General features: G+C 33.6%; 1 protein-coding gene across 1 annotated transcript in view; it reads left to right on the top strand.

Annotated features, from left to right (window-relative positions):
* LOC106871646 (palmitoyl-protein thioesterase 1) overlaps positions 1–9,914 on the top strand; it is a 37,975-nt gene extending 28,061 nt beyond the window's left edge. The window contains exons 5-10 of the mRNA XM_014918217.2: positions 2,142–2,229; positions 3,605–3,619; positions 4,769–4,859; positions 6,502–6,600; positions 7,761–7,832; positions 8,625–9,914. Of these exons, the coding sequence (XP_014773703.1) occupies positions 2,142–2,229; positions 3,605–3,619; positions 4,769–4,859; positions 6,502–6,600; positions 7,761–7,832; positions 8,625–8,750 (491 nt within the window). The 3' untranslated portion in view covers positions 8,751–9,914. The remainder of the gene's footprint in view (positions 1–2,141; positions 2,230–3,604; positions 3,620–4,768; positions 4,860–6,501; positions 6,601–7,760; positions 7,833–8,624) is intronic.
* Positions 9,915–11,333: the final 1,419 nt, after the last annotated feature.

Below are 11,333 nucleotides of genomic sequence, written 5' to 3'. Positions count from 1 at the left end.
TGCTTTTCTTATTGGATAATCTCAGTTCAGTGAAAATTTTCAATCCACTATATTGCATGTATGAGAACCTACAATATTTATATTTGATATGTAGGACAACATTCCCTTTCAGTATTTTCCTCTCAGTTATGTTGTTGATATTACAACTTCTGAAGGCAGCAAACTGGCAAAATACTTTGTGGCAAAATACTCCAGGCAAAATACTTTGTGGCATGTCATCTGTTTTTACATTCTGAGTCCAAATTCCATTGAGGTCGACCTGGCCTTTCATCCTTTCAAGGTTAATAGAACAAGTGCCAGTTGAGTACTGGAGTTGATGTAATCAACTTACCCCTGCTCCAAATTTGCTGGCCTTGTGCCAAAACTTGAAATCCTATTACAACCTCTGACCCCTAGGAACACTGATTCTTCTTTCTGTCTCTTATTTTTGCTACAACAAAAGTTCCTGCTCATCTGAAGTAGCTGGCTGCCTATTCTCTCCACCCACACCCATATGACACATCTATATCTCTTCTCATCATCCCTACTGGGTATCACACTAAAAACTTTGTTTTAACTCACATGCCACCACCACCAACATCACCCATTTCCAACCTCCTCCACTAAAATCTGCACCCTCTACATCAGGGGTTCTCAACCATTTTTTGTCTATGAACCCCTTTGATTATTATTTTATTCTGGTGGACCCCCATAGCCATTTGATGTTTAAAAACTAGTTTTATTGATACTTCTTTAGAAATTCCTGCATTGTTTTTCACACATTAACTCGTGTTGGTTGATTTATGTAGAATGTTAGAGAAAGAAACCTTGCTGTTTCTTGCAATGCATACATCTAAAGCAGAGTTTTTTCAGGGGCTCTTAAAAGATTAATCTGGCTCCCTAATTTACTATTTTGTTGTGTGAACCCTCAAAATCTTATATGGACCCTTGTTGAGAAATACTGCGAGCTGGCAGAAACGTTGAGAAATATGGTGAGCTGGCAGAAACGTTAGCACGCCGGGCAAAATGCTCAGCAGTATTTTGTCTGCCGTTACGTTCTGAGTTCGAATTCCACCGAGGTCAACTTTGCCTTTCATTCTTTCGGGGTCGATAAATTAAGTACCAGTTACGCACTGGGGTCGGTGAAATCGACTTAATCCCCTTGTTTGTCCCCTCTATGTTTGGCCCCTTGTGGGCAATAAAGAAATAAGAAATACTGCCCCTTTGACTAACATAAGAAAATAAACAACTGAGCCCTAATCTAAGTGAAATTTCTTTTCCAGTTGTTTTCCTTCCACATTATCATTTCCATCATCATCATCATCACCACACCCATTTTCCAATGTTGAACAGGTGCTCTGCAGTATATTCCCCATGCATCTGAATCTTACATCATCTTTCCAGTGAGGGCAAAATTTCTTACGTTGTGTAAATTCTTGTTATCTTCCCTTTGATTGATCTAATCCCTGCTAACCTCTGATCTAAGCTCTCTCACTTAACAATATCCTGTTTTAATGATACATTTTTAAAATATTATAGTCATAAAAATTAATAGTGAATTGAGGTGGGTGGTAAGAAGATTATTTCCCAACCACATGGTTCCAGGTTCAATTCCACTGCATGATATCTTCTACTATAGCCTTGGGCCAACCAAAACTTTGTGAGTGGATTTGATAGATGGAAACTGAAAGAGGCTTGTCATGTGTGTGTGTCTTTGTGTCTGTGTTTATCCCCCACCACCGCTTGACAACTGGTGTTGGTATGTTTACATCCCCATAACTTAGCAGTTCAGTAAAAGAGCCCAATAGAATAAGTACTGAGGTCGATTCATTCAACTAAAAATTCTTCAAGACGGTGCCTCAGCATGGTTGCAGTCTAATGACTGAAACAAGTAAAAGCAAAAGATGTAAAGTATCATCATCATCATCATCATCATCATCATCATCGTTTAACGTCCACTTTCCATGCTATCATGGGTTGGACGACTTGACTGAGGACTGGTGAAACCGGATGGCAACACCCGGCTCCAATCTAAATTTGGCAGAGTTTCTACAGCTGGATGCCCTTCCTAACGCCAACCACTCAGAGAGTGTAGTATGACTTCATTTATTTAATTTGTCATCTTTAGAAAAAGTCTTTATCCTATTTATTGTTTATTCAAGGTGTCTTTGGAATTCCACACTGTCCCGGTAAAAATTCTACTCTGTGTGACATGATACGTAAAATGTTGAACATGGGAGCATATAAGAGGTATCAGACATTTTGTTTCTTCTTTCTGAAACTTTTCAATTTTTTTTTCTTTTTTAGCTTTTCATAAAAAAATGTTCTTTTTTTTTACTTTCATTCATGTATATGGGTGAATGAATCATAAAATATATATACATTCATAAATGAATAATTTAATGTTTGACATTTTAATTGTATCACTTGGTGGTTAAGGAACATGCAAACAGCATGCATGTCTAAACATTTCACAGTGTCTAAATATATTGCATTTTCTGTGACCAAACAATATCAATATATCAACTTTATAGCTAAACACTAAATATTTAACAAGCAGTTCTATAATTAGTCAGTCTTATAGGACACTACTGTAGTTTCTGTCTTTTACATAATAATTCAAAGAAGGATAGTATTTTCCAGCTATCTTTTCCAGGCCTATAAGACAATTTGAGATGAATACTGTATACAAAGCGCTCAGCAATTAGCCATGAACAGCACTGATCCATTGTATCTGTTTACAGTTAGATGGATTGTTGGCAAGAATTAACCAATGATTTTGCTTATTGATATAACCATTCTATTGATTCAGTTAACTGCAAGTATTCTTATTACAAGTCAAGTGAAAGGAATTAAATACAACTATTATAGTCGAGTATCTCCAGCCAAATTTACTAGAGCTTATTGTCACCATAGTAGACAATCAAGTGTTTGCAAGTGTACAAAACACATGTTGTAGAGCTTCATAAACATAATATAAAGAGTTGAACAAACCTCGATCGAGATTATTGATAAAATTATTCAATAAAAACTTTGTCCAAGAGAGAAAGAATTAATTTCAATAAAATGAGCTAATCAAAATATTTAAAACACAAATGATAGTCATAAGTGGATCTTGTTTTGAATGTTATTTAATGAAAGCAATAAACATGTTTTGATCTTAATTAAATCTCCTCAAAAGTAAACATATTTTACTCAGTTTCACTCATATGTTGACTGTTTGTATTAACCCTTTATCATTTAAACTGGCCAGATCTGGCCCAAATATTCTACCTGTTTTATGTCCAAACTGGCCAGATCTGACCTCTCACATCTCCCTTATAACGTCATTTAAAAAATATACAATCACATCATTGAAATCTTGAGATTACAAGATGATGCAGGATCAATTCAAAACAATGTGAAGCATTACATTTGACAGAATAATCCGAATGTTGAAGGGGTAAATCAGTGCCATTCATCATTGTGTTTTATAATCTATGACTGCCAACTCTTAACTATTCAAAATAGCAATGCTGTAACATTACATTGTATTCATATAGAAATAAGATAAATTTGAAACTAAGAAAATCATAATGCTTGATTATCAAACTACTATATAAATATTGTTTGTTTTGTTTTTCAGTTTCGTTCAAGATCAGTAAGTACTTTTTTTAATTAATTTTTAAAATAATTTTGTATAAAAGCAATTATTTCATGTTTACTGGGTTAAGTAGATCTATATTAAAATGACATGTTGTCTGACATGTTTTGAGTAGCAGAACAGTATACTAATGTAAAATATGATTTAGCTTAACTTAACACTAGTTTCAAAACCTAATCAATCATGAAAAACTAATATACAGCGATTTGTGTTCGACAAAACACATTGCTAAAATTACCAAGAAGGCTGAGAGTGTTTTGGCATCACTTACTAAGTCCTTTGTGTGCCGCTCTCTAGCTATCTATCTACCATATATAGCTATGGTGCAGCCTCACCTGGAATTTGTATCACCGGTCTGGAACCCCTATCTTGCCCAGGATATTAATTGTCTGGAAACTGTTCAGCGACGTGCAACCAAGAGAATACCCTCTATCAGGCATTTGCCATATTCTGAACACCTTATTTCCCTGGGCATGGATACATTGAAACTCCGACGTCTGGCAACTGACTTAGCAGACACCCATAAAATTATTAACCATCTTAATAACAATAACTCTGAGCACCTTTTCAAACTCCACCTGTCTAACACCCATGGACATGTTTACAAAGTCAGAAAACAGCACAGCTCCCATAACTTTCGGAAACACTTTTTCATGCTAAGAGTTGCTGAAATATGGAGCAAACTGCCAGCATCAGTTGTTAGTTGTCGGAGCACTGCATCCTTCAAAACTTCCATGCTTCCTGAGATCCACCAACACTACACCTCATTTTCTCCCCTCCATACACACACAAGCATGTATCTGACTCATACACTGTTCACTTTCCAGACATTTGTACATTACTGCATATGCTTTATATGCACTTTTGACAAGTTGTAGTGCACCTGAACACTGTATACAATAATTTCATCATTATAATCTCATGAATATGCAAAAGAAACTGAACATTATTACAATAAGCTTTGCTACTTGAGAAAACCAAACTAAGGATAATATTTTATGCTAAGCTCTCCCCTTGGTATATAATTCTAGTCATGTTCGCAGATATATAAAATATATATTACTGACATTGTTCAGTTAATCTTCTTTAAAGGGATCATTAGATTTTAAATATTCAGATTTTCTGAGCTTTTTTTTTCTGTTTCAGTATTGTACAAGCTCAATATTGGCATGATCCTTTTAATGAAGGTGAATATAGAAATAAGAGCATTTTCTTGGCTGACATCAATTTAGAGCGTGTAAGTCTTTACTATTTGTCATTTTACTATAACACTATTCAATCCTAAATACCGTTATACCTTTTTTTGCACTTGTAACTCTAACCACTTGGTATTTCACAAATTTTTCGAGCCATCCAATAAATAAGACAAATTCTATCATAACTATTCTGGAAGTGAACCTTGATTTCCATTTTATCGATTAATGCTAGATTAATATTATTGTTTTGTTGTAACTGCCATAGAAGTTAAGTTCTTGAAATATTCGCTTCAGGTTATTGCTTTGACTCCCTCTTTAAAACATTTCACTTCACAAATATTCTTAATATTTTTGAAGAAGCCACGAATCTTATAGTTTCCCATTCACTCTCTCCAATTAATCTAAACCATTTTGTTTAGATTATAAAAAAATGGATTTTATTATTTCATAGTCTATCATAAGGTAGTGAATTTGCAGGTATTAGAACATCAGATAAAATCATCATCATCGTTTAATGTCTTTCTTCCATGCTAGCATGGGTGGAATGCTTTGTGATATTTGTTCCAACTCTCTTCATCTGAGTTCAAATCCTGCTCTGGTTGACTTAGCCTTTCATCTAGCTCTTTATTGTCAAATACTAGGTTTCTTTCTCTCTCACTCTCTCTCTCTGTGGATAATATTTATTGGAGAGAAATAAATCATTGTTACTGTTGTTGTTGTTGTTTACAATCAATTTTCAATTTTATTTTGATCAGTTCTGTAACAGACTTAACTTTCTCCACATTTTAACCAATTATCCTCTTCTATTATTAATAGTTGTTTTGTAATTGTAGACTTCAAACATGTAAGCAACTAATTTGACTGTGATTAGACGCAAGCTAAGAACACTTTTTTATAGAGTTAATGATAAATTACAGAGACTAGATTTGGTACTCTACCATTGAGACATCAGGCAATTATAATATAGATTTAAACTGTCTAAACTATTGGGTTTGAATAAAACATTTTTCTATTTTTATGTTCTAACTATTGCTGTTCACTTTTTACATTAGCTGTTGTAAATTAGGATTTAAAATGATGAAGATTGAGAATAACATTATTGATTCCAGTTTTGGAAGTTTGAGTTTAACTAAGGAGAAATTACAGAGATAGAGATGTTTTGGAACATCATGCATTGTATACTCATTTAAGCTACTCCGTCATCATCATCATCATCCAGTGTTTTAAATCTAGGTTTTGTCCCTGTTAACAGGGGTGGCCGGATCTACCTCAATGCCATAGCAAACAAGGTAGGCAGGTGCAGCCCACCCCAACCTTTGGGCTGGCTGGCTGGCTGGTTGGCTGGCTGGCTGGCTGGTGCCCATTCTCCTTTGCTATCATGAGGCTTTTTTGGAGCTGGGTTTTCTATGGGAAGCATATCTTTGCTTACATACAACCTCAGTTTCTAGATATGAGTGGTCCCGAGACCAAGGCCTCTACCACGATTTTTAAGAAATGTGGTGGAAAACTAACTCAGGAAGGCAGGGATAATAACAATAATGGTGATGTACTAATTTAAAGAAATCTGCATAATATCATGAAGGAATTATGAATTGTCATTAAAAAAGAAAACTAAATAACATCATTTGCTGTGGTAATTGGTTGATATGGTCATTATATACCTTTCTTTTTCTTTTATTTCAGCCAAACATTTTGCCCTATAAGAAAAACTTGCTGAAATTGAAAAACTTTGTTCTAGTCAAATTTACTCAGGATGAAATGGTTCAGCCTAGAGAAAGTGAAGTAAGTAAATAAATCTGAAATTCCTCTGTGAACTTTTATCTTTTGTTCCTTTTTGTTATTGCAGGTGAGGAATTTATATAATGAGCACAGGATGCTGATTTTAAGCAGATAAGGGAAACAAATCAAATTTACATTTTGCTTTTGTATTTCTTTTCTGAATTTTTCACATCCCTGAACAATGTCTAAATTTACACTTAGTACCATAATTCTTTGGGGTTTTTTTTTTCAAATTAATCTTTAAAAATTAAATTCTTACTCTCTAATGTGCTTGACTCGTTAAGAACATTATAGCTATTATTTTTATTTCCAGTTACTCCTATCTACCATTATATAATGCAGAGTAACCATATAGCTCTTCTACAGCAAAACACTTGTACCTGTCCTATGATCATACTTTAGCTTCTCAACACCTGACATAAAGACACCTCCCTCTCCACTCCAGCCCTGCTTAGTCGAAGGGTCTTTTGTTTTTGTCTAGAAAGTTACTTGGCAACCTCACTGGGGACAATAAAAGCACCTAATAATACACTCTGTAAAATGGTTGGCATTAGGAAAGGTATCCAGCTGTAGAAACCATGTCAAAACAAACATTGTAGTTTGACACATTCCTCCAACTTGTTGGATCCTGTCTAACTGTGCAACCCATGCCAACATGGAAGATGATTGTTATATGATGATGATGATGATGGTGGTGGTGGTGGTGATGATACTTTCCTTATTATTATTTCTGAGTTCTAAATTTTTCCCCTTTCAATAATCATTGTCAATATCATTGACATTTCTATTTTAATGTTGTTGATTTAAGTAGCAGATCTATTGCAGAAGATGGCTTATTTAACATGTAGTTCTAATACAATGAATATGCAATGTCTAGTTTTGCAGTCTCAGTTACAGTTCATCAGTATCTTAGTTTTAATTATTGATATGAGGGACTTACTGCTTTAAACTATGCATAAAAACTGGGAGAACTTTTCTAAGAGTACTGCATTGAACAAATTCAGTGACTGCCTGAAGTTTTCTCCCATAACATTCATTGTTTTAAGATTCTTAACGAGTTGTGTTTGCATAGTAAATTATTTTTATAAGTTTTTCCTTTCTTTATATTTTTATGTTTTACAACATTTAAATAATGTGGTTTTTACTGGTGCCTTTTTTTTAAGTGGTTTGGCTTCTACAAACCTGGCCAAGACAAAGAAACATACACAATGGAAGAAAGTCCTTTATACAAAGAGGTAAGTGGATTTAATTTTTATAGATCACACTCTGCATCAAACTGACTATTCTTTTGAAAATATTTGAATTATTCAAAGTAACCGTAACATCTCTATTATCTAATTTTTTCAGTTTTAATTCTGTTTCACCATTAAACAAAGTAATGTTGCTATTGTTTAGCTCCACATCAGCCTTGACGAAGCTGACCTATGGTCAGAGGCATTCTAACTGTGACCATCCCATCTTTTTTTGTAATACTAAGGCTGCATTGTCTAATGTGTCCTGTCTTTTTCAAGGTGATAGGGTGTAATTTAGCTATATCTAGCAAGTCCTGCTGCATAGAGCAGTGCTTCACAAAATGAATTCCAAAGAAACACTGAGATTCCATGCAAAATTTCTGGAATTCTAAGAGATAAGTTTTGATAAGATTTAATAAAAATTTATTTTGTAAAAAAATATTCACTATTTTCAGACTGTTTTTTATGTGATTATTTTCTCTCTTAAATAACTGTTGTTTCATTTAATGTCTTATTAAAATTAGAGTGGCAGGGCTTGTCTGTAAAGTATAGGGGTTCCACAATAAAGTAAGTTAGTCACTAGCATTGAGGCTCAAACAAAGTAATATAATACATGTGAAAATAATTTTTTTATAATATCGAAGTTATTTCCCCTGAAATAATTTCAGTCTACTTATAATTCACAAATCTATCAAAGTTAACATAAATATATTAAATGAGTGTTAAACTAATGAAATATTTAGGTTTCTAAAATTGTTGAATAATTTATAATTTTATATAAATTGAAATTTTCAGGATCGACTTGGACTGAAGACACTCAATAAAACTGGACGCCTGCATTTATTAAGTTTCCCTTCAGACCATCTGCGGTTCACTCTCTCCTGGTTCAATGAAACTATAATTCAAAAGTACCTGAAATAAATTTGATCATTCAAAAATTTTAATTTACCTCTTCCTATAGGAAGTCAAATATATTCCACAACAACTATGTTTTTTGTTCTTTTTTTTTATGGGACATCTACAGAAATAAAGATGCTATATATTTTGATGAATAGTTAAAAATTACACATTTTTATCCTCATTATTGAAAATGTTTATATTTGAAATAAACTAATACCAAATGATTAAAAATGTTTATAAATAAAACAAAAGCATGAAATAAATAGTTTTCTTTAAGTAATTTGATTTCAGTCATATATCAGTGTTAATGTTTTTTTTTATGACTCATCGAGATGTATTTGAACAGTGTTATAGATTGGAAGAGTTATTAGATCTTCACTTCTAATCACAATCATCCTGTCTTTATTGGGAAATATGCCAGCATTGAAAACGGACATTAAATGATGATGATAATGTGACAATATGAAAATATAATTTTTATCTTAACCATCTTTTAATGGAAATCTGGTGTTTGTGAAATGAAATATGGCTGCGTTTTTGTATGGATTATTTTCAGTTGATCAAAGCTTTTCAAGACATTTAGTCATTGGAAACATGTCAAAGCTAACACTGGAACTCAATGCAGTCCTGCAGCTTACCAGATCCTGTTAAACCATGGAAAATTAATGCTAAATGCCAATAATGATGGTGGTATGTTACATAATGAGTATATCTAGTCTGCAGAATGTTTGTCTGAGGTATTTTTCCTCACTTATATTGTTGATATTCATAATCAGCATTGCTTCATTCTCTCAATATATCCATCATTCTTTCTATCTATGTATCTATATACTTATCACTTTTAAGTTTTGCTTGCTGAGTAGCATTTCCATTGATGTGGCAGTCTAATAAGATTGAAACAACTATTGTTTTCACCACTGGAATAAAGCCAAGATTCACTCATCAATTGTTATTTTTATTGGAGTTATCCTTCCTGCTTGCTTTTTTACCTTCACTAATTACAGGAATAATCTCGGGTAATTAAGTTTTCATTGCCATGTATCATGAGAGACACTGCAATATATGTACTATGCAAAAATTTTGTTGTCAAATAAGTTTTCTTTAATGTTATTTGCTGCAGTATATAAAAATATATTTTTAATGTTTATACATTTTCATTGATTAAAAATATTTCTAAATGTAAAAGTTTCTTTCTTATTTATTTATATTTTCAAACATAACATTTACATCATTCTAGTTTGTTGTTTTTAAATATTAGAAATTTGTCTTTAATAGTAGCTAGTTACCTGCTCTACAGCTAACTATTCAAATGTAGGGTTTTTTTAAAATATTAGGTGGTGTTTTTTTGGCGGGGGAGGGTACGGTTTAGCTTAGTCAGGAGGAAATAGGATTGGATACGCAACCTTCACAAGTCTTCAGAAGCTAGAGAGAGTAATGTATTTTAGGTTCAGTCTAAATATCTGTAAATTGACATCTGTTGGAAATATGTTGGTAGAGAGAGAATTTCAGTGGATTGACATTCAACAAAGGAAAGATTTGGACAGGTGATAAGAGGGAAGATGGATAGGCCTGGGTAGAGGTGGTAAGCACCAAGTTCTAAAGAACAATGGTCATTGTAGTAGGAGACAGGCTATGGAGACATCAAAAGGTTGAGGTATTGATGACCAAGATTTAGCCAGTTGGATATGGCTTCTGCTGCAACCTTTTAAATGTTTGGCAGAGGTAAAGAATGTGTACACCAACCATTTTTTGTGGGCATTTTTTTTTTTTTAATTTCTATGTTTCCAATATAGAATACAATTTTGCCCAAAGATTCATCTACACATGTGCAAGGATTAGAGCTTTCCAAAAGACCTGATGGAAGCCTCTTATGCACATGCGCAATCATCAGCAGTAGCTAGAGTTCACCTCCATTCACTCTCTTCGATCGTGGCTTCTGACCAAGTAAGACGCAACTCAGAGCAGCTCCATGGAGAATGGACTTTTAATGGCAAATGACACTGCGAGTCTGCAATAATGCCTGTTTACTTTTGTGTCTAACTTTCAACTCTGCTGCTTTCTTCACCAAGGCATTCACGGCTACCGCTAACCTGAGATGGAATTTTTCCCACTGGAAATAAATTATTGTTGTTATTCAGAGAAAACTTGTCCTCACTTTTCTACTTTCAAGTATTGTGTATGGAATTGCAAAGCACCCAGCGAGTGTTTATCATTTCCTTACAGATATCTGTTGTAATTCACACAAACATTGGAACCAGTTTGACTGATCTGTATTTCTGTCCGCAGAGAGAAAATCCGTGGTCTCTTCAAGTTTATCGAAAATTTTAAAATTTGGCACATTAATGTAGTTTTCCAAGCTAGATCTTTGTGATTTGGCGGGCAACACTTGTTTTCTTAACGAAACACTTTCAAACTTGGGACACTGGTAGAATGTGTCATATAAAACAACTTCTTCGCTTAACCTTCTTAACAAAAAATTGTACATCGCAAGTTATTTCATGTTAAAGTTGTTGTATTTTTGTAATTTCAACCAATCACTGACGTCTATTCAGCTGAATACAGTTAGTGCTGTTTGGTGTCAAGTGTGTTATTCCCTGTTTAATT

The sequence above is a fragment of the Octopus bimaculoides genome, chromosome 19 (genome assembly GCF_001194135.2).
Source record: "Octopus bimaculoides isolate UCB-OBI-ISO-001 chromosome 19, ASM119413v2, whole genome shotgun sequence".
Lineage (NCBI taxonomy): Eukaryota > Metazoa > Mollusca > Cephalopoda > Octopoda > Octopodidae > Octopus > Octopus bimaculoides.
This window is presented reverse-complemented; position numbering and strand designations above follow the sequence as displayed.